The sequence below is a fragment of the Microtus ochrogaster genome, unplaced genomic scaffold, assembly GCF_000317375.1.
Source record: "Microtus ochrogaster isolate Prairie Vole_2 unplaced genomic scaffold, MicOch1.0 UNK98, whole genome shotgun sequence".
Taxonomy (NCBI): Eukaryota; Metazoa; Chordata; class Mammalia; order Rodentia; family Cricetidae; genus Microtus; species Microtus ochrogaster.
In genome coordinates, this window is record NW_004949196.1 from 56,972 (window position 1) to 80,186 (window position 23,215).

Consider the following 23,215-nt stretch of genomic DNA (forward strand, 5'->3'; position numbering starts at 1 on the left):
CCTCCTCCCTGCCCCTGCTCTTCTTCCTCCCTCTCTCTGACCCCTCCTCCCTGCCCCTGCTCTTCCTCCCTCTCTCTGACCCCTCCTCCCTGCCCCTGCTCTTCCTCCCTCTCTCCGACCCCTCCTCCCTGCCCCTACTCTTCTTCCTCCCTCTCTGACCCCCTTCTCCCTGCCCCTGCTCTTCCTCCCTCTCTCTGACCCTCCTCCCTACCCCTGCTCTTCTTCCTCCCTCTCTCTGACCCCCTCCTCCCTGCCCTGCTCTTCCTCCTCCTCTGATGGTGCAGGTGGGTCTGTTGATGGTGAGCCAGCAGTGCAGGTTCCCATGAGTTACCCCTGCCATCCATGGAGCCTGTCTGCTATGAGTCCTGACTGTGAGGACTATTCCTCAGTGTCCTGCACAGTCCCCTAGCTCCTGCACTCCACCTAGAGTGGTGAAATGTCCTCAGCTCCTCTGAGCCAGCCTATTGTCTAACTTCTCTTATGCTGGAGGCCTTGGTGATGTGGGGCATTATGTGTTCTGTGGTCACCTCTATCCTAGACCAGCCCTGATAATATTGTCCTTGACTGTGTGTCTCAGGTCATCTGCTGGTGGCCTTTCCCTATAGGCCATCTTTAACACCCCCCACACTGCACTCTGAGGTGAAGTGGATTCTGTAAAATGAAGTGTTTTAATTATCAGAGAAGTCAAGAGAGGAGGGAGCAGAGTAGCCCTGTGCCAGGTTGGCAGCTGCGCCCAGCGCTGTACCAATCACGTTCCTCTCCTTGTCAGGGTGCTGGGGTTCTTTCCTTCTTCCTGGAGAGGAATCACAGATGGAGCAGTCGCCTGGGGCTGCATTGCTCAAAAGTGAGCATTTGGGCCCTTCAGGCTTTCCAGGCTACTTACAACAGGCCCTGCCCTCAGGCTGCAGGGGAGCACCCTTGCTCTCTGCAGCCTGAGGAGACCAGGCTCAACCCAGAGGTTGGTCAGGTTTTTTTTTTTTAATGACTTAATTTATCTTTATTTTATGTGCATTAGTGTTTTGCCCCCATGAATGTCAGTGTGAGGGCGTCAGATCTCCTGTAACTGGAGTGAGCTGCCATGTGGGTGCTGGGAATTAAGCCTGGGTCCTTTGAAAGAACAGCCAGTACTCTTAACTGCTCAGCCATTATCTCCAGCCCCAAGTTACTTAACTTTTTGCAGGCTCCAGAAGTGTAAGGGAGTCCCTCGTTCCTGTCTTGTGGGACAGAGGATGGATTATTTGGGGCCTGGATGTGTGCTGTGCCCTTATGAGCAGGTGTGCTCTCCGTGTGCACCCGGCAGCAACCCTTGTCCTTCCCTTGCCCCTCTGTACTCACTGCTGTCCTGGCTTCTAGGACTCGAGCTGCCCGTGCTCTGTGCGCCTGTCCCTGGGCTGCATGGCCTGGCAAGAGCCCGTTTCAAACTTTGTACAAATAGGCCAGTCTTGTCTTCACTGAGAGTGAGAGCTGGCTCTGCCAGGGGGAGCAGTGCTTGGCACATTTTCCTGCTGGGAGCTCACCTTTTCAGGCTGTATGGTCTGCTGGTGAGCATGGGACCCTGCCACCATCTCATCTGCTGCTTTCCCCACCAGTGGGCTTGCTCCTGTCGACCGCAGTGGGCAGATAGCCAATACTGGCCACTGCTTCATCCTGCCCTCCACTTGGGCCCTGAAGAGTTGTCTGGGGTGAATATCAACACACTCACTGGCCTGAGGTAGTTGGACCATTCTAGATCTGACAGGCCCCTACTCTGGGTCTGTTAGGCCCTAGGCCCCAAGGTATAGGCGGGAAACTGGGAATCTTCCGGAAGAGGAGGGTGGGTTAGGAATGAGGAGCCCCTACAGTGCAGAGTGCCTTCTGGGAACATTCCTTAGTACGTGTGGTGGTGGTGGGGGGAGCTCTGGAACCCACAAATGTTCCCAGTGTGGTCATGTCCTGTACACCAGTGGCTGGTGGCACTAATATTGTATCCCCAGCTCCTCTAGCTGGGTCTAGTAGCAGCAGATGACCCTGTATCATTTCAACATCTTTAGAGTTGGCACCATGGCATGGCACACTGCTCAGGTGCAGGAGACCATGGGGTCTCTGTGATAGGAATGTCCCTAGTCTATCTGGAACTGGCTAGGTGTGTCCTTAGTCATTGGGACATTTGGACATCAGGCCTGTCCTGTTCCCAGGGTGGCTCTGAAGTAGGAGCCTGCAGCGGAAAGAGCCCCCCCACTTCCCCAGTGCCCGGTTTCCACAGTGACCACTGCCTGAGTCAGAGCACCTGCCTGGTTTTTGCCCAGAAGTCAGGCATTGGTACAGCGCATCCCCTTCCACCCTGCTCAGTGGCTTCCTGCACTGGACTTGAGAGTGGGGACCTGGAGGAGATTAACCCTGTGTGAGCTCAGCCTTTCCCAGAAACCTGGAGCCGCATGAAGCAGGTGAAGTGTCACAAGGCCCCTCCAGCAGGCATTGCATCTGGGTGTGCAGAGGGGGCCATAGGAGAGAGTGCTTTTGATGTCCCCACTTTGCGTCTGCAGTGGGCTCACCCCCAGAGAGACCTGAGTAGCCACAGCCCTGGGTCCCATGCTAACTACTGTACCAGCCACAGCGTATGGCCCACTGGTCCCAGGAGTCTCCATCCATGCCCTTTCCCTCCTTTGTAGCACCCCACTGGTTCCCAGAGAGCCCGCCCTTAACCCTTTCCTTTCAGTACCTAGGTAAGTGACTGGCCTGGGAGACCACTGCTGCAGTTTTGTGCATGGACTGTGGAGTCCAGGCTCATTGCTCTATGTGGGCTCCTGGTTGTTTAAGCCATTGTCCAGGGCGATGACACAGGGAAATTGGAAGCTTCTGCATGTCCAGAGCCACAAGTCCAAATACCCGTGCATGCAACACCCAGCCCCTTGCCAGCTCTACACTATCAGCATGACCTGCCTCTCGGACTGTCTCCTGTAAAAATGTCTTAGACTTTTGGCAGTGCAGGGTAGGTGCCATCCAACACAAGGCCACTGGTGACTATCTCTGTTGATCTGTCACGAACAGGGCCATTGCCCACACCTCCTCCCCAGGCCCCCCAGGGAGATGTGACAGCCACAGATATTCACCCACTCCTACCCCCAGCCACCAAGATGCCTTTTCTCCGCACCACCAGCTTCCCTGTGGGTGGTTGGTCCCATCCCCAGGTCTCTGTATTCTCCAAACCAGCTCTCTTGATCCCCTGTGTGTTTTAATAAAAATGTCATTACTAGAAGCCATTGACACTGCTGGTGTGTGACACCAGATTCTACTGCCTATTGTCCCAGAAAATGATCCATTAGAGATAAAGCCAGCAGCTCAATAGTCTCCACCCTGGGAGCATCCTTCCCAGTTCTGGCTGCTGCTATCTTCGCTTCTTCGCTTCAGTCTCTGTGTCTGTCCCACCCACGCAGGCATAAAAGATGGGATTTCCCGGTGGAAATCGGCAGGCCTCACTCTGTGCCAGCTAGGCCAGGCAAACGCCTGGCTAGAAGCTCCTTTTAGCTCTGGTGAACTGAATCCCTTTTTGCAGCAGTGGTCAAATTGGGGTACACAGAATTCTGTTCCCTCATGCAACCCCCACTTGCCTTTTCCATGTGTGTCAGAATCTTGGTGGCCTCTCCATAGAGTGGGCAGTGGGTGCTCAAGATCAAGGGCACCTTGAACCCCTGTCCAGGTTTTACTCTGACCTGTAGGGTCCCTCCTCTTGTGACTCAGCTGCAGTGACTTCTTTGCTCACACCAAGATGTCCCCTTGCTTACTCTCCAAGGTGTCCCCGGCTGTGGCTAGGGTGGGGTCACCCTTTCTTGCCTTTGCCAGTAGTATGAACACAGGTAGAGGAGGTGTCTCCCACTCTTGTCTGAGTTCCTGTTGCTAGAGGACGGTGGCTTTGAACTCCATGTGGCATTGGTTTACTTCTCGGCCCTGTGCTCTCAGTCCCTTCTGCTGTCAGTAGTCCACGTGCTGAGACTGGCTGAGTCCTGCAGGGACCAGCTAGCTCTCACGTCCCCTGAGCAGGCCCGAGTCATTCCTGCGGTATTGTAGAGCTGGTGAGCTTGTCTGGGATGGAGCACTCACCTAGCTCCCGTGGTTGCGGATCACTTCTTCAGTCTTGCCTTGTTTCTGCTACAGCAGGAGCCCTGCCTGTCCTGGCTGTTCTCGCTCTCTCAGTATGTAGCCCTGGCTGGCCTTGAACTCACAGAGATCTGCCCACTGTGTCTCCCTAGTGCTAGGATTAAACACGTGCTCACCATGGCTGGCTGGCTTGGCATTTTGTCCAGGTTCGTGTCTGGAGCAGTTTCTAGGCAGCCCTGGGGATCAGCTCTCCAGTCCGTTTCCCCACTGTGGCGCTGGTCTATCACTTGATGTGTCCCTGCTGACATCATTTTTTGTTTGCCTTCCTTTCTCTTCCACTAAGAAATCATGGCCACTGCCCCTAAGTCCGTTGATAACACCCAGCCTCCTGAGCCTATGGGCAGATGGCGTTGTGTCTCCAGTGGCCAGGACCACAGCCTTTTCCAAAGGGAGGTCTATGACCTGGTGCCTGCTTCTCTGATGGGTCCAGGCCATTTGAAGTTTTGTTTGCAGCAGCTGACACACTGACCTCACTCTTAGAGCCAAGATGTTTAAACATGTGAGGATTGATGTGTCGTCCAGTGATCATCAGATCTGTCTCCGCTGTCTTTGGCCTTTGTGTCTCAAGCAGAGGGCCATGTTGGCCTGCTCCCACTGGGGCTTGGGCAGCTTCAGGCTCATGTGGAGGGAAAGCCATCCTGCTGGACTGTGTGGACCCCAGAACAGGAGTTGCCCTGTTGTTCACAGTCCAGGCCTCAGTTGTGTCTGAGGGTGACCTTGACAGGTCAGCTCTTGGAGCCCCGGAGAGGCACTGCAGTTGAATCTGCAGTAACATCCTGGGCTATGGCAAAAGCATACGTTTGTGCATGCATATGTCAGGGGCCTTCACATGACACATCGTGGTCTCTGTAGCAAGATGAGAATGCCCTGTCCCATTTCCTAGGTCTGTGCAGGTTGCTGTTGTCCGGAGCTCCTGCCTAGCACTGCACAGACACTGTGGAGTCACCACCCTTATCCTTGGCTCAGCTGAAGGATGATCTCCTGTTCCCTGCTAGAGCCATCAGTGGGGACTGAGCAGGATGGTCCCCAGCATGGTCTGGGAGCTTGGTGCTCAGATGGGGCTAAAGGCCTGGCAAGATACCCCACCTGTGGGAGCTAGGCAGAGGCCACCAAGGCCGGGAGGCTTGGAGCATATTAGAGTAGCGGGGACACAGGACCTGTGGCTCACTGTCACTCTGGTGAGGGGCTCTGTGCGAGCCTGCTCCCCACCAGGCCTTTCTGCCCCTTCCTGACACAGCCGTTTAGTTATTAACTGGCGAGGCTTTTGCTTATTTATTTTCATTGTTCTTGATAATAATTCTGAGCCATTAGAGGGGAAAATTATATTCAGAAACGCTGTTTCTTGCTTTATTTGTTTGATGATTTAGAGCGATAGAGAGCAGCACATATGCTGGCTTTTATAGTCTGGTAATTATTCACATCCATCAGCCCTTCCGGGGGATAAACAGAACACCGCGGAAATTGCACTAATAATAGTGGCCTCCTTCGTGGGCGGGAGGCAGGCAGTAGGGCAGGAAGGAAGGCTGGTGTGTCCGCTGAGGCCTCTTCATCTTATTGCACCAGGGCTTAGCTGCTCAGTTCCTCCCATGCTGGAGACCCATGGCACCCTGAAGCCCCGAGATCCCCCTACTTACTTGAGCCTTTACTGTACCCTCAGGGCCATGTGCCATGAGTCCCCCAGATGGCCCTGGGACACCCCACTAAGCACCACTCAATGCTGTGAGCCTGGCCCAGAGTTCATACCTCCTGGCCTCATGTTGAAGCACCTGGGGCGCCTGTGCACCCGGTTTGCTCCAGGCCAACTTTCACCACATGGCTCAGTCATTCCCAGAGTCAGGCATGGTGGGTGCAGATAGGGCTGAGTCACTGCTCATGCCCCAACACGGTTTTGTGGGTTCAATTTAAAGTTTGAGGAGGCAGAACTTGCCTTGGAGGTAAGGGGTCAGATCAGCTATCCTTCCTGGAGACCCCAGATTTTGCTTCCCTCTAGATCTAAGCTCACCTTTGCCCATACTCTGCTTGTTTCACATAGTGTCACCACTAACTGGGGGAAGTGGTCACACCCAGCCAACCAGCACACTCCTCAGGGCTGCGTCAAGACCAGCCCACACTCCCCCAGAAGGCTCTGCTCCTCTGCTCCATACCTGGGTCTGTCTCCCAGGGGTTCCTCAGCACAGTCCCCCCATCCCCATGTGCAGGCACAGAACTGCTATCCTGATGGCCAATGCAGTCTCCGGTATGGTTGCCAGGGAGACCAAGTCCGTGGAACATGCTAGAGACACAGAACAAGGCTGTCTCTGCTGCAGGTGTCCTGGAAGTACTCTGTGGACAGCAAAGGCTTTAGAACTTGGATGTGGGTGCCAGGGAACTATGGAGACCATTCAGAAGGATGCAACCTGCCTGATATGAGGTCTCTGGCCTGTGCATCTCCTAGGATGCTAAACCTCAGAATCCCAGGGCCCTGAGTGACCTGCTTAGTATCCAACTTGAAGCTTTCTATAGCCACTGAAGGGCCCTCCTGGAGCCAGTACCTATCCCAGGGCTGCCCAGTGTCCACAGAGCTCAGCTTGCTGGAAGCACCCGAGGATGTCTTGGTCTAGGCAGGGACAGGCTTCTCAGCTGTTAGTGGGGACAAGGGAGTTCACATGGAGCACTAGGTGTGGGTGGGTGTTTGTGTGTATCGACACACATGGAAAGGAGGACGTGAGGTGACCAGAACTGAACAAGAGAGCCTGGGTCAGTCTGCAGCATATCCATGTCTGTGCAGATGTGCTGTCTGGGGCACAGCTGCTAGAGTGTGCTGTGGGGAGTGGAACTTTGTGGTGGGGGTACCTGCCTGTGCTGCGGCTCCGAGATGATGTCGTGGTGCTGGGTGGCAGAGTGGTACACAGTTCCCAGCCCAGCCCTGCCCCTTGCAATTCTAAGCCCGAGTGTCAGTGATGCCCCAGCACAGTGCAGGCCACAGGAGCCATGGGAAAGTTCCTTCTGCACTTGACTGTGGCCACCAGGAGCTATCCTTCATGATGGGCCTGGCCGCCCTGACTTCTGCAGCCTCCTCCAGGCTCAGCGCTGGACCCTCACCCTGGCCTCAGCTTAGAAATCATAGTGTTTGTTGGCTGTGGCCTGGAGGCTGGGCACAGTTTTTGTGGCCTCATCTGTCTGCAGTAAAGCATAGAGGTTCCCAGCCCGGTGCTCCCTACCACCCGTCCACAGCTTGTCTCCCCAGGGCCAACCTTCTGCACCCCTGGCCAGTGGCCTGCAGGCTGCACTTCCCGATAACGTAAGGCGTGTTCCAATGTATTAAACTTCCAGCAGCTGCCAGATTCAATTAATCTTATCTTTACAACTCCTAATTACAGGCACTAATTAAGTGGAAGGCGCTGTGTGCTGGGGATGCCGCATTCATCATTGCGGCCAGACTGGGAATTGCTTCCTTCCAGGCCTCTTGTGGCTTCCCAGAATCCTGCCCCCCACCCCAAACGGCTCCCAGAATCACGGTGATTTGAGCTGTGCGGAACTTGGCATTGCTGCGTGAGTGATAAGAGACCTGGACAGAAGTGAGACCTCAGCTTGTCCAGACATGGAAATTCTGGAGTTACCCTAGAACTGAGAGTGCCTGGGTTTCCTTGGACAGAGTCCTGGGGGCACATGAAAATTCCTCATTGGGTCCTTTGTCGATGCAGTGACGTGGTGGCTGAGTCTCCCTCCACCTTTTTATTTCATTGGAAAACTCCTCGGTTCTCAGCTGTTCTGGGCTTCCTTTACCATGGCTCCTGTGTCCTCTTGTTTCCAACCCTGCCTGAAGGGTGCTGAGCCATGTTCCAGCCTTCTACAAAAGCGCCCACAGTGTCACAGCCACCATGTCCGAGATACAGCCTGTTTCCTGGCCTTGAAGTTTTCCATTCTGACTCCCTGCTTTGGGGTTTGGTGCTAACAGCCCTGTCTGTTGTCCATGGGTGTGGACTGCGCTGGCCAGAGGTCCTGGGCTCTGATGTGCCTCCCTTCTCTCATAGGTACGCCATTCCACCGGAGCACGGCAAGCGCCTGGAGCGCCTGGCCATAGGTAGGTATCTGAGCCCCGGTGGGACAAGGACAAAGATGAAGTGGGCAGGTGGCCCATCCAGGTGAATCTCACTGTGCCTGTCTCCTGGTCACACAGCCACCCTGCAGTCACCCCTCTGAGTAATCTCCTTAGGGTGATGGCAAAGCTTTGGGTACTAGCTGCCAAAAAGGAATGAAACAGCCAGGGCTCAGACAGCAGAAGGTTGACTGCTAGTGACGTGTGTGTGTGTGTGTGTGTGTGTGTGTGTGTGTGTGTGTGTGTGTGTGTGTGTGTGCGTGTGTGTGCACGTGTATATGTGTGTGTCCTCCTAAGGGCTGAGGTGACAAGACCTCTGCCACCATGCCCAGCTCACCCATTCCTTCGTCAAATGTAAGTCTGTGTGTGGGAACCTCAGGACACACACATTGAGAGGTGTGAGTCCTGACTTCCTGAAAGGTCTGTCTGTCCTTTGTCATCCTCAGAGCAGCCCTGACACAGGCTGTAAGTACTGGGAGGGACTGCTCATTCAGCCTCTCTGATGGCCTTGGTGGGCAGTCAGGGCTACGGCAGCTCTTGTGGAAATTCTCCTCAGCTGTGCAGCCTCAGGAGCCATCTGCTGGAAGCCCATAGCTGGATGGCGCTCTAGATACCTCCCACTGCAGTGTTCACAGTGTGGGCTTGAGTGTGGTCCCTGAGGCCACTCTGGCCACTGCTTCCCAGCCCCTCTGTGCCTAAGCACCACAACCTTGGTGGCTGTAAACAGCCTTGCTTAGAATCCTCAGACCATAGTCATAGCGAGTGTCCTGGGAGTTCTGCAGCTCACCATGCTAGAGGCTCACCCCTCTTCCTAATCTAGTGCAACAGCAACCCCTCCTGCCTCCTGCTGAGGACCCATGAGAATGCTGGGTTCAGGGTGATCTAGGATCCTCCTGACTCAGGGTCTTTCACTAGAGCCACCCGCAGAGTCCCTTCTGACCCTGGAAGTGATGCCACAGGTCCTGGGGGGTGTCCTGAGCAAGCTGACACTACTTTTAAGACACAAAGAAAATGTTCTTCAGCTACCTGCTCAGGACTGGGAACCAGCTCACAGTTGCTGCCCGCCCTCCACTGACAGTGACAGTGTCTCCTGTCTGCATGTGAGGTGGTTCTTGCTCTGTGGCCTGCTCTGCAGACAGCGAGGCCAACCTCAGAATGACGAATGGTCAGGATCTCAGTGCCTCTGTCTTCCCCAGTAGCCACATCCCCATTCCCAGGGCCAGTAGGGAATGAAGGTGGCACCTTGCCTTCCCAGATGTGCAGAAGCTGAGGGAGGGGAGAGCCAGCTGCAGAATTTCAGTCCTGAGGCTCAAGAGTGGTTGCTTCAAACATCTGGCTTGTAGGACATGGTGGTACACACCTTTAATCCCAGCACTCAGGAAACAGAGACAAGTAGATCTCTGTGAGTTCAAGGCCAGCCTGGACCACTTAGTGAGACCCTGCTTCCAAAAGAACCAGCAGGGTGGGGCATCTGCCTGGAACCAGAGGAAGGACTGAGCAGTCTGCCCAGGGGAGGGTAGAGGGTAGGGACAGGCCAGGGAGGTCGGATGCGTGACACAGCAAGTGTCTGCAGGAGGCCACATGCAGCTCCCCCACAGCTCTGGCCTTGGCAGCCCTGAGACCATCTTTGGGCATGCGCCACTGATGCCACCCATGGCAGAGCTGGGTGGAGTGGGCTCATGGTTAGCACAGAAAATGAATAGCTGAGCCGTAAGTGGGCATATGGGGAGAGGCACCCGCGGGAGAGCACCAATGTGGGGGCGCTAATCACTTCAGATGCGAGCCTTTATTAGGGACCTAATGAGAGCCACTTAAGCCGTGCATTAAAAGGGGACGTGAAGCTGACGGTGGCGGCAGTTATAATTTTAACCAAGGCACTTTTAGCACCAAGAAATGGAAAGATGGGAACTCGGCCCTCATCCCCTCTGGAGCCTGCTCTTCCAACTCAGCCTCCTACCAGCAGCCAGGGCCTCCAAGCCCTGCTCACCATGCACCCATGCATGTGTCTGTGGGCACACACACATGAACATGTGCTCTTGAAGCAGAGACTGACCAGGCCATGCTGGCCTGGTGGCTGGGGCATTGTGTTTGTGTGGGCTTCTGGAAAGTTCCTCAGACTGAGGCTGTGGGCCAGTTCTACCATCGCCCACCACTTTGCCCACAGCAGACTTGTGTGACCCTAGCTGTGGTGGGGTAATGGTGAGCAGGCATCTGATGACACACAGGCCGGTGTGGTGAGGAGCCCTTCTAAGGGCTGGCTGTGTCCTGCCTTGGTTGCTCCCTGTGCTGCCCATCTTGGCTTCTGTAGTAATGGTTCTAAAAGGGTGTGGCCAAGTCCCAGCCTACCTGGGCTTCTGGAGGGGTGTTCCCCTTCCCATTGGGAACTGTGCGTTTCAGTGGGAACACAGGCTGTTCCCTGTCCTGAGGTCACGTGTTCTGGGGCCTCACTTTCTCCTCTGGACTACTGAGATTCTGGGACCTGGAGGCCACTCAGAGTGCTATACCTGTGTTGTCTCTTAGTGCTAACCCTTAGTCTCAGCCTTGCTCTTCTGAGCTTCCAGTACTCTTCAGGGGGTGCCGAATGCTCTAGGCCACCATGCCCACCTATATGATCCTGGGGTACCGGTCCCCAGAAGCTGTATGCTCAGGTCACCTGAGAGGTTTTCCTGTGAACAGGAGGGACTCCTAAGAGCTTGCTGGAAAGGTGTCTGTTGGGCAGTCACACGAGTGGCAGCTGCTTCTGTCTTCCATACTTCTGGGCTGCAACCCACTCCACTGAGCCCAGGATTGAGACACTGGTCTGAGACCTGAGGTCTCAGCTCAGTCCCCTCCCCAGGACGAGGCCAACAACCATTGTTCCCCTCACTGCCACCCACTCTGACACTGCTCTCCTTCACCCCAGGCTTCTTCCCTGGGAGCTCACAGGGCTGCGATGCCTTCCTGAGGCACAAGATGACACTCATCTCGCCCATCATCCTGAAGAAGTATGGCATCCCCTTCAGCCGGGTATGTACAGGCCCCAGGAAAGGTCCTGGAATGGTAACCACTGGTCTCGGCAGGTGGCCTCTCATCTTCTGCAGGGGAAGTGGGGGAGGGCACAGGACAAGTGTGGGTTTGGCAGGGTCTTCGCTGTCTCCAAACCACAGAGCCCTTTGCCCAAGTGCAGGTCCCTGACTGTCCGGGCCACATCTAGTGTTAACTGCTGACAGCCAACAGGGTGGCTAGTCACAGGAAAGGTGTCCTGCTTAGCAATGGGTGGTCAGCCTTCCTGAGCATGGAGACTGAGTCCATTCAGTGCGCAGAGTTAAAGGCTGTGAAGGAGGGGTCTGAGGTGGGTGCGTCAGCCCTGTGGCAGCTGCTGGGGGACAGGTAGCAGTGGGCTTCCTATTCCTGGATTGACAATTTTGCATACCTGGGACCTCAGGTTTCTTCAGGCGACACAGGGCACATCCCAGTAGGGAAGGCCAGCCCAACTGGGCATGCGTTGACAGAGGACACAAGCTGTGTGCTCTGGGGATGAGGGAGGGAGAGGGCCCTCAGGACAGCTGTTTCTAAAGTTCTCTTTGAAGAACAATTTGTCAGCCCAGGAGCGGGTTCTATGAGACCCCCGGCTCCGTGCTCACACAGGACATCAGCATGTTGGAAATTGTTCCTGACATTTCAATCAAGGCACCCGCAGCATCGCTGTGTTCTTCCTGCTGGTGCAGCCTGGAGGCTGCTTCCAGCTCTGGCTCTGAGAAGCAGAGATTCCACTGTGAGGTGACAGCGTTGTTTCTTGTGAAAGTGAGAAGTGTCTTCAACCAGCTTGTGGGGAATGTTCTCCAGGCTAGAGCTTCATGCACAGGTACCCCCGTGTACAGAGTAAATGCCTCATCCTTCCCCTGGGTGATGTCTCGGCAGCACCATGGATTGCACTTATGGTATCCAGCCCCAGGCAGCCGGCTCACAGGGGCTGCTCACACTGAGAACCACGCTCCCCACACTGCTGGGCTGCGTGTCTGGGACCTGCCCTGCCCAAAAGGCTTGTGGGTGAGGGCATTTGTCTGGCATCAGAAGGCAGCTGCCCCACCTGGGGATGGGACCTAGGGCAGAGCAAAGGCTAGAGATGAGCATCCTCTCCTACACGAGATGTGGGTCTCCTCATCAGAATTCCTGTCACCTTCCCTGTAGACGAGCAGCTGCGCGCTGCACTTGTGAGTCTGTAATGATATTTACTTTTAGAAGGGAAACTGATCAATAGCCAGTCGTTAATAATTAAGAGTGTGCATTTCTGTAATCCGCATCGACTTCCTCATCTGCCCCGCGTCTCCAGCGCTCTCCCTGACTGGCGCCGGCCCGACTACTGTGACTCTGCTGCTCTGCGGACGGCAGCGAAGGGAGACAGACCCCGGGGCTCAGCAGCCTGGGGGACACAGTGCCTGTGATGCCTGTGACGGGAGCCCAGTCTGTCGCCTCCGCACCCGCAGCAAGACTTTCTTATGACTGGTGTCTGCCCAGGAGGCCGAACGTGACAGTTCCCCAGTGTGGGCTCTGTGAGTGCTGGACAGTGGAGAGCACCAGCAGTGAGCTAGCATCGCCACCACTCTCCAGACCTTCCTTCCCCTTGCCCGCTTAGAGCTCACCATGAAGTGGCTAAGGTTCCTTGAGGTGCTGCGGCTGCTGGGACCCAGGGGCACACCTGTGTCACACTCCACCACCTTCATTGTGCCATGAGCGACTGTCACTTGGGCAGGAATTTTAAAACATAATGTAGCTGGCTCCCCTTGATTGGCAGTTAATTATTTGAAAAGAAAAATATTGACACATTCTCCAGGGCAGGCTGCGCTCTGGGCCATGTTGGTTTTGATGCATTCTTTGGACAAGTGGCCGGTGCTACAAGCCTCCCACCATAGTGTCCACTCCGTGCTCCCCAGAGCTGCCGAGAGGAATCCAGTGACGTGGACTCAGGCCTGTGTGGAACACAGCTCAGCCGCCCGGGGTAACACCCCAACACTTTCTCAGTGCGGCCAGGGAGCCACTGAGGCAGGCACCCTGGGTGGTGCCATCCGCGGGAAGCCCTGAGACAGTGAATCTCCTGTGTGCTTGAGACGAGAAGACAGGGTGACCAGAGTTGCAGAATGAGCCAGGCTGAGGGGCAAGGCCTCCCCAGGTCTCTGGAACCTTTCTCTGTTGCCACATGTCAAGCTCGGAATCCCAGACACCTGCACTCTTCAGACCTTCCTGCCTGTTCAGTGGACAGTGAGGACCGGCATCCTCTGAGAGATACCCTCTTCTTCCTCCTGGAACCTCAGTTTCCCCTGTCACTGCTGCTCTGTGATGCAGCCTGAGTCAGGGACTGAGCCCACAGGCCGGCAGGTGCTCCAGTGTGTTAGTGGAGCCGTGGCTGCTGGCCCCAGGACTCGCCTCATGGAGATCCATACGCGTCAGTGGTGCCATGCAGGGCACTGTGCATGCAGGGCATAATGCTTGTGTGTACCCCAGCCTGGCCTCAGAGTCTAGAGCAGTCAGGGGCCCAGTACTACCCTGTGGTAGATGACGTCCCTTGGGCTGGGTAGGATGGCCAAGCCATGGTAGCCGTAGTGCAGAATGGGGAACATTCTGCTTGCCCTGTGTCCTTTGGTGGCCAGGGCTGGAACCAGGTCTTTTCATGTAGTTCAGCTTAGTCTCAAACTGGTGACTCTCCTGCCTCAGCCACCAAGCACTGGAATGACTGATACGTTCCACCACACAGCTCTTCTCTGTGGTTGGTTGTTTGAGACAGTGCCTTACTGTGTAGACTGGACTAGCCTGGGACTCAAGAGAGCCTCTGAGTGCTGGCTTTAAAGGTGTGCACCACCATGTTCAGCGCTCTCTCTCTCTCTCTCTCTCTCTCTCTCTCTCTCTCTCTCTCTCTCTTCTTGGGGGGGTGTGTCGAGACAGGGTTTCTCTGTGTAGCTTTGGAGCCTGTCCTGGGGCTTGCTCTGTAGACCAGGCTGGCCTTGAACTCACAGAGATCCACCTGCCTCTGCCTCCCAAGTCCAGCTCTTTCTTTCTAAAAAAACTCTGTTTATAAATTTTGTGGCTATGAGTGCTAAAGGGGACATGCTAGGGTCTGAGGATAGCCCATAGGAGTCAAGTGTGAGTGTGAGGCCTGGGCACTGAACCAGGTTGTCAGACCTGGCAGCAAATACCTTTTAGCGCAGAGTCATCTTGCCAGCCCTAAACGCACAGGTTTTTTTTTTTTTTTTTTTTTTTTTTTTTTTTTTTTTTTGAGACAGGATTTCTCTGTGGTTTTGGAGCCTGTCCTGGAACTAGCTCTTGTAGACCAGGCTGGTCTCGAACTCACAGAGATCCGCCTGCCTCTGCCTCTCGAGTGCTGGGATTAAAGGCGTGCGTCACCACCGCCTGGCTTAAACGCACAGTTTTTTAAAGCCTGGCAAGGTCCCACAGGTTCCTGAGCTCCGTGCCCTTGCTGAACCCACGAGCTCATCACAGGGCTCCAGCAACTGAGGGTTGCCCTCAAGCCAGTGTTGCCCACTGAGTTTGTCATTCTCCTCTGTAGATCACACAGGAAGCCGGGGAGTTCATGATCACTTTCCCCTATGGTTACCATGCGGGCTTCAACCACGGCTTCAATTGCGCTGAGTCCACCAACTTTGCCACGCTACGCTGGATTGACTATGGCAAAGTGGCCACACAGGTAGGTGTGACAGCCACCTCAGGTTCAGTAGGTGGTGGGACAGCCTGTATTCATTCACACGGGTGCGCCCCTGCTGCTGCTGTGTGCACAGAGGCTGGTGTTCAAGGAACCCCATCTTTAGTTTCTTTTTAGTTTTTCTTTTGATTTTTCGAGACAGGGTTTCTCTATGTAGCCTTGACTGTCCTGGAACTCACTCTGTAGACCAGGCTGCCCTCAAATTCAGAGATCCATCTGCCTCTGCCTCTCGAGTGCTGGGATTAAAGCCAGCCACCACTGCTGGCTCGGTTTTTCATTTCTTAGTGCCCCACAGGGACCACTTCTCTGGGCATTGCTGCTCTGGCAAAATGGCTTTTGTTGTTGAGCCAAGTTATTTATTAGTTTTCATTTTTGAAATCAGACATGGTCTGGCTTGGTCCTGCCTCATCCTTCCTAGTGGTGGGACGACAGGTTGTCCCTGTGCCAAGAATGGGGCCATCATTTAGTTTTTTATCTGTGTTGCTACTTTCCTTGTGCATGTTCATGTGCACGTGTATGCATGTGTAGTCTACTGCCCCTCGTCTTCCTGTGTGAGGCAGGGTCTCCTGACCATGGCTTGAGGGGTTCCCTACCAGTCTCTCATCTCACTGACATGCATTAGTAATTTCAACTTTTTGTGGGTTCTGAGGATAGGACATCAGGCCATCGGCTGCTTTGCCCTTTGGTCATTCCCCATCTTCCCTGCTCTTGCTCCCCTCATTCTGCTACATGGCAGTTGTTTCCTTTTGTGGCTGGTCATGAGGCCAGAGCAGGTGCTCGCTAAGGACATGACATGAACCTGGTAACCTGCTCCAAGGCCGCCGGAGGCTGGCTTCAGTCTTCATGAAACACTTAAGTCTTGGGGAGGTGGCATGACCCAAGATTGGGACCTATGTCCGGTTTTGATTGATTAGATACCTTGCATGTCCAGGACTGGTGGGACGGCAGCTGACATCATTTGCACCTGTGGCAGACTGAGTGGTGACAGCCAGGGCTAAGTTTGCAGGGCTGTCTCCTCAGATGCAGTCACAACAGGAACTGCCCAGATAGTGAAAACAATTCCAGGCTCAGCCATGTGTTCACAAACAAGCAGCATTTGGAGAGTGCTGGCCGCAATGGCGCCATGCTCACATTGTCAGGCAGCTTAGTGTGAAATTAGAGAACAAGTGGCCCGCAGCACCGCAGACCAGCTAGGAACAGGGCAGGGTGTCTAGCACAACACCCTCAGGTGCACCCGGCTACCAGGGCAGCTCTCGTGGGGCAGTGCCCACCGGTAAGGGGGATACACAGCCAACTGAAGGTGGACTCCTGGCCTCATGGTGGGGAGTGGAGACCAGGACTTACTGCTCCCCAGCCAGTGTAGACATGGAGGCTGTGAGGGGTGCCAAGCCATGCAAGGCAGGAAAGGATCTGAGTCCCAGGGCACCTGGGCAGGCAAGTACTTGTCTCTCCTGTCTCCCTCCCGCCTTTTGCCCCCAGCTCAGCTGTTCCCACATGATGGTCATAGCCTCCCTCCCCATCTCCCAGCCTGTGCACAGACTGTGTCCTTTCTGTCTTATTCCCGCTCTCCTGGGACCTCGCCCTCCTCCCACATGCACAGTGGCAGTGGGGAGCTGCAGGCAAGCTGTCTTTCTCTCCTGCCCACTGGCAGGGCAAGTACCACTTGGCATTTTTAATGGCTGTAGGGTGTAGAACAACATGTGGTCCATGGTAGACACTGGAGCTTCTCCTTTGTGTCCCTAAGGCACAGGAGCTACCAGCATGGGAGTCATTCACCCCTCGCTGTAGTGCCAAGCCAGGTCCTCTGTGCAGCCGGGCAGCCCGAGTCGCCCAGGAAGGTGCTTGCTGGCTATGCTAGTGAGCCTTCAGCCTTGCCTAGCACTGTGCATATCCCCATGCTTCATGAGACGGGCGCTGAGGGCCCTAGCCCAGAAAGGGGTGCCAAGGCAGGGTGCCATGGGAAGGGGACAGGATTGGGTAGAATGTGCACATGTGTAGGAGGGGAAGGAACCCTCTGACCCACTGCCTGTGAAGTTCTCAGCGATGTCATGCTCAGTCACACAGCCACATGCTGTGGACTCCGTGATGGAGACTATCTAGACTGGGGAATCCAAAGGCGGAAGTCGGGGTGCCAGGGCTAGGGAGGGGCGATGGTGTGTTCTGAGGTAAGCGTGGCTGAGAGTCCTATAGAAGTGTGGACTGTTCACTCAGTGCAGGCTGCTTCCGTGGCTGGAAGCCATGCTCTGGTGGCCCAGGGGTCATCCAGTCACAGCCCCAGCTGACGTTCCCAGATGCATGAGCACTACCACGACTGTGTGGAATAGGTGGAGACATACAGACTGTCACAGGCTGAGCAGTTATGCTACCTCAGTGAGGAGTTTTCTAGAGTATGCACATGTGAGCTCAACTTTGTCCTGAGGACAGGGAAGAGGCCTGCTATTGGGAGATCTAGGTCACCTGGGGCACAGCCCTTGAGTCAACTGCCGTAACTCATGAAGCCTTTGCAGAAGGACCACCATCTCACAAGCCACATTTCCTCTGGCCACTCCTGTCTTGGAACAGGTGCAGTGTGGTCTCACAAACAGAAATGGCCGAGGTCTCCCCAGAAAAAGTAACACACGTGCTCAGGGACTATCACACTGCCATCAGATGAGTTCTCTCATGGGGCCTACCTAAGTGGAGAGCTGACCCAGTGGTCCGACTTCAAGCACAGGTCGTGGGCTGTGAGCCTTAACTCCTCTTCTGCCTGGGACAGGGCAAGCCTCCTTATCTAAACTTGGTAGGAACCGGCTCTCTGGAAGATGGTGTCAGTTGGTCTTCCTGGGCCCTTCTTCTGTGATGACAACAGGGCATTTGGGCGAGGCCCTGGTTATGGTGGGCACCTCCACAGAGCCCCTTCTGTGTGCACTGTTATGTGCAGCATCAGCTGTTGGCAGCAGAGGTTTTGTTTTTGTGGGTTTTTTGTTGGTTTGGTTTTAAGGTGAGGTTAAAAGTCAACCAGATAGACAGTGAGTCCTGGGGCAGAGACTTGCCCAGCCCCAAGGCCCTAGTTCTGTCCCCAGCAGGAAGCAGGCATGGTGGTGCACACCTGCCACCCGCCCTCAGGAGGCAGCGGCAAGTGGGTCAGGGAGTTCAAGGATGCCTTTGGTTATATAGAGAGTTTGAGGCCAGCCTGGGCAACATGGGAGACTTATCTCGATCAAAATCCCACAGCCCTGTGTCGGGTCTCTTTTCCTGCTTTGTCAGCATCCATCCTTACAGGGAAGCTTCAGAGCTATACCTGGTGCTCACATGGAATCCCAGCACCGAAGAAGCTAAGGCAGGAGGATGGCCATGAGCTTGGTCCCAGCCTGAGCTACAGAGCATGACCCTGTCTCAGCAAAAGTGAAACAAAGCTAAGACTCCAGAAAGTTCAGCAGCCCACCTACATCACTTTGCCTTCCACATGTACAGCAAGGGCCTTGAATGAGCTTGGGGCAGGGCTGCTAGTGCCTGGTGAGGCCGGAGTGAGTGCCCACCAGTCCCAGGCATTTCTCTATGCTCTCATGGAGATGGACCACTCCTGGCTCCACGAAGCCAGCACACTGTCTAGCATGCTTGCCCTGGGCTGACGGACAAGGACAGGCAGGCCAAGCGACTTAGCCACTGATGCACAGCAGGCACCATGTCCAGCATGCCCTCCAGGTTCCTGGCCTGTTCAATGACATGTATACATGTGGGGGGGTGAGCCTCTGGGGGTGCTCCAGGTCAGCGCTCCCCCTCAGAGTTCTCCAGGCCTGGTGACATGTACGGGCCTATGGCACAGTCTGCCTGCTCACATTGCCAACCCTGGCATTCCGAAGCAGCCTTCCCACAGCTAGGTCAGGAGCAGAGAACCAAAGGCACTCTCCAGGGAGGGGTGCCACCTGTACAGCCTTGCTCCTCCTTGCTCCTTGCTGGCTGCTGTGTCAGCCCTCTCCTGGTCATAGGCCACACAGTGCATGAGAAGCCCAGCCCTGGCCTGCACACGTCAGAAAAGGCTCCTGTGGGCAGGACTCGCCAGGATTCCACCAGGCTCAGCTGCAGTGTGACAAGGAATGGGATTGAGAGCCTGGCTCTGGCTCCACACTCAGAGGCTTCTGTCCCTTCGCAGTTCCTGTGGCTGGATGCCAGTCCTCCCAGGAATGCTAGGCACACCCTAGGGAGTAGACATGAGAGCTGGGAGGCCTACTATGGAGTTGGAGGTCAGAGTCTGGAGGTGGCCATTCGTTGTGGTGTCACCATGCCCTTGTGGTAAGCTGATAGCAGCAGTCACTGGGTAGAGAGCACTGAGTTTACTGACCAGGTGAGAACTGCCAGCAATGGTCGCTGCTGTCAGTGACGTGTCTCCCAGGCTACGTGGTTAGCTGCGGCCACCCTGTCTCACTGACCTCTGATTTGTGCCATGGCAGAGCTGTGTGCACAGGGCTGGCCATAAATTTATCTGTGAAATGGGTTTCCCTCTTGTTCCCTGTCACAGTCGTCATGTCTCTAAGCACATATGTGCCCAGGAGACCCCTGGGAGCACCAAGGGTCCTGTGCAAGGAGGGGAAGGGTCTAAAAAGGCAGCCTAGTGTGGGACCCTCAGCACTGCGCATGGCCTCGTCATCCTCTGGGGTATCCTAGCTTTGCACCTCATGGCAGGAGTTTCCTCAGCCCTGGCAGCCACAGTGATCCCAAGTGTCACTGGGGCCCCTGGCTGCCGAGGGTCCTGCTGATAGACCCCTGATTTCTGGCAGTGGTTCCCCAGTAAGTTGAGCGCAGAGTAGATCTTGGACACAGACTCTGGACACCCCCACATTGTGTGGTCTGGGCATTGCCACCTTGTGCCTCAATTTCCCCATGAGTAAAGTGGGGCTCCAGGGGTGCCCATGTCAAGGGATATTAGGGTGTTCTGGGCAGCCTTGGGAGGCCCCTAGCATGGCAGTGCCATGTTTTTGGCTTATTGTGGCTGCACTGAGGTTTGCAGAGGCCAGAACTGAAAGGACCAGCCAAAGAGCAGTGCAGAGAGAACAGACAGGCCAGTGCCACCACTCCCTGCTCATCACCTATTGTGCCCCATGTCACCTAGGACAAGTGGCCCCTGTGCCCAGAGGAGGGTGAGGTACATCTTGTCGTGGGTGCAGTGCCACAGGAGAGGCTTCATGCTTCTGATGTCTGCTCGGGGGCACAGACCCCACCAGGCAGTACCGAGCTGGCACCTAATTGCCCTGTCCACAGCCAGAGCTCTGTGCTTAATCCTTAGCGAGCTGGAGCATCAAGCGTAAGACTCTACATAATGTCCCTTACAGTCACCGTGCCTGCCTTCCTCTGCTGGGGCCTGTCATCCCAACACTCAGGAGGCTGAGGCAGGAAGCTTGCCCCAAGTAAAGGCCAGCCTGGGCTATGTTAATTTTTTAAAGATATTTTTGACCTGGGAGACCATGGTGCAATTGAGAAAGGGTGCATGTAGCCACAGCCAGCTGACATGGTCCCATGGTTGGCAAAGTCCACCTTTAGGGATTGACAACCCAGGTCTGAGCCGTGGGTCCAGAGGTTCAATCTCCATCAGGTCAGTGGGGCTGGGCCTGCAGCCTCTGGTGTGCCCCTACCCTTGATGCTAGACTCCGGGCCAGGAGTTCACCTGTTCAAACTGTGGGACCCCCATCTTGAGACGGATCCGGAGCCCCACGGAAAGTGGGGATAGTGGACTACTTGGCTTCGTTTCTTGTTTCGGGACGAGTTTGGGTTTGTTCTGAGTTTGGAGGCCATGTTGGACACCCAGCAGGGATAGGATGCCTGTGGGGAGGGATCCCATAAGGTTGTGTTGTCTGCGTCAAAGGGATGCAGTACACACCTGGGCAGGAGGGTAGAGACAGTCAGACCAGAACATGTCCAGCCACAAGTGATCATGGTGATCAACTGGGTGATGTGGGATCCGGTGAATGAGAAAGCAATGTCTACCTACAGCTGGGGACAAATTTTCTGTCCCCCTTAGGACTGGTGCTTTTTAGGGATGCCACGTCCACAACCCCAGCAGGTGCTAGTCACCCAGAAACAGGCTTCATGTTCCGCCCTGGTTCCTTGCCGTGACTGAGAGTTGTCGCTGTCACACTGGCGGAGCAGGAGGGTCCCTGTAGTAACATGCTGTTCTGGTTGGTGGTTTTATTGAGCCTTGTTTTAATCATCTCCTCTCCAGCTGCTGCCTCCTCCAACTCACCGTTGTACACGAGTGAGTTCTAGTGTAACTCAGCTTCTCAGAACAGAACAGCCTCCAAACAGAGCTCAGAGCCAACAGAGGATTCTGGGAGCCCAGGCGGCCCCACCACTGTATGCCCAGCCCAGTTTTGAGTGAGGCAGTGGGAACCTCTGGGGGGTGCAGCAGAACCTCCATGCCTGACACAGCTCTGAAGGAGCTGGGGTACCACGGGCCTGGAAAAGTGTGCATGACGCCACTATAGATGAGACACTTTCATGGTCCTCAGCTGCTGGAGGAGATGCTTGGCTCACAGATACAATCTGCTCACGGGGCTGATCCTGGGCCCCAGGAGCATGGGGGGCAAGGCTCAGGGCTCTGCACTTGGGTGAGGCATCCAGGCAGGTCTCTGGTCACCCACCCGGACTCCACCCTGCACTCCTAACACCCAGGCCACATCCTCAGCAGGCACCAAGAGTCCCTGTATTCTCACTTTGGGGTGGACTCAGTCATCCTAGCTGCAAACCATGCTGCACGGCCATGGACAGCAGCAGCCCTGCCATTCACTCATTCCCTGGACTCCAGGGGTGGGCCTTTCTGATGTGTTGATCGTCCCAGGCAGTGACAGGGTGGACAGAAGGCTGGGGACACTGATGGTAACCTGTACCCTGTCATGACTCCTCAGCTCGCCATACATGAGTGACAGCTGTCTCAGATGAACCTCAGCTTAGGCCGTTTCTCCAGGCCTCTGACAGGACGCCTGCTCAGGACTCAGGGCAGCCTCAAGAGGGGCACGTGGGGAGCCTTTCCTCCCAATCCCTAATTCCTCTCTGAGGCAGACTCGGCAGGCCGTACATCCAGGTCAGTGGCTGGGGAATGTCCCTGGCCTAATCGTGCCCAGCCTTCCTCAGGGAAGTCACCAGAGCAGAAAGCTACTGGCTGCTTTCTCACCCTCAGGTGTGGAGCCCAGCAGCTGGGGTGTGACTCCAGTAGGCACATCCAGAGCCATGGAAGACAAAGGCCCTAAAAGTGAGCCCTGGCTCTGTGAGGCGCTGCAAGGCCCACAGATGGGCCTGATGCTGTGTCTGCTGGGATGAGTCCCTTAGCCACTTACAAGACTGCCCTGTTGGTAGGGGTTTGCAGGGATGGTGAAAATGAGGGGCTGCTCCAGGTGAGGTGCCTTTGCCTCAGGCTCTGGAAGGTTCTTAGCAGACTTCAGTGAGCAGGGGCTCCTGTGGAGTGTGGTGTCACTGAGGACTCTGTTGGAGCTCTGGTTGCCAAGGCACAGGAGTGCAGGGCGCTGCAGGAGCTGAGTTTGGGCCCCGACAGGCTGGGCTCGCCAAAAAGGTCTGTGGCTACCCCAGAATCCCAGGTGGCAATATGGTGACCAGGTGACAACTGCTCACCAAGCAGGGAGCCTAAAGTGCATTGGTAGGTAGCCTTTAGGTCACTTCTGTCCCCAGGAGGTGATGGAGTCCTAAGTCCCACCTTGCTCCGGAATGGACTGGAGTTGGTGGCCCCACCGCTTTCCTTTATGGTTCAGAGTAACATTGCTCTGCCACTCCCCAGGTGACACCCAGCCCTGAGCAGACCCTCTACACAGACGGACTTTGTTTCTCTGTAGAGTGACTTTTCTGTGGACAGCCTTCTGCCATCTCCTGTGCTGACGGCTAAGCCACTAGGACCAGATGCAGAGCCCAGGGGACGCCTCCTGGGCCTCGGAGTGGGCCCTCCCTGTGGCTGAGCCTCAGGCCACCCTGCCACCTTTGGTCCAGACCCAGCTCCTTGCCTCCACACATTGCTTCTGGGCCCACACTCCCCAGATCTACAGAGCCCATATGGAGTTTGTGAAAGGCACTTCTCTGCAAGGCCAGCCTGTGCTGGCAGCTCTGTCCTGGCTGCTGGTGCTGGCCATGGAGCCGATGCTGGCTGCGGCAGTGTCTGTGGTCCCTGTGGGAGAACTCAGGTGCTTTTGCTAATTACTGATGGCAAAGTGATGGCTGAGCCACTTGGCACAGATCCCTTAATCTGCAGTTGATGGGGGCTTGGGGAGGCCAGGCCCAGGAATGTGTAACATGGGCACCATCTGTGGCTGCTACTGACCGGCCAAGTCCCA

The 23,215-nt window shown here is 55.5% G+C and overlaps 1 protein-coding gene across 3 annotated transcripts in view; it reads left to right on the forward strand.

Annotated features, from left to right (window-relative positions):
* Kdm4b (lysine demethylase 4B) overlaps nucleotides 1–23,215 on the forward strand; it is an 82,406-nt gene that overhangs the window by 38,960 nt on the left and 20,231 nt on the right. For all 3 annotated transcript variants that reach the window (XM_005371080.2, XM_005371082.2, XM_026777999.1), the window contains 3 exons: nucleotides 8,148–8,197; nucleotides 11,115–11,218; nucleotides 14,754–14,891. In XM_005371080.2, coding sequence (XP_005371137.1) covers nucleotides 8,148–8,197; nucleotides 11,115–11,218; nucleotides 14,754–14,891 — 292 coding nt within the window. The remainder of the gene's footprint in view (nucleotides 1–8,147; nucleotides 8,198–11,114; nucleotides 11,219–14,753; nucleotides 14,892–23,215) is intronic.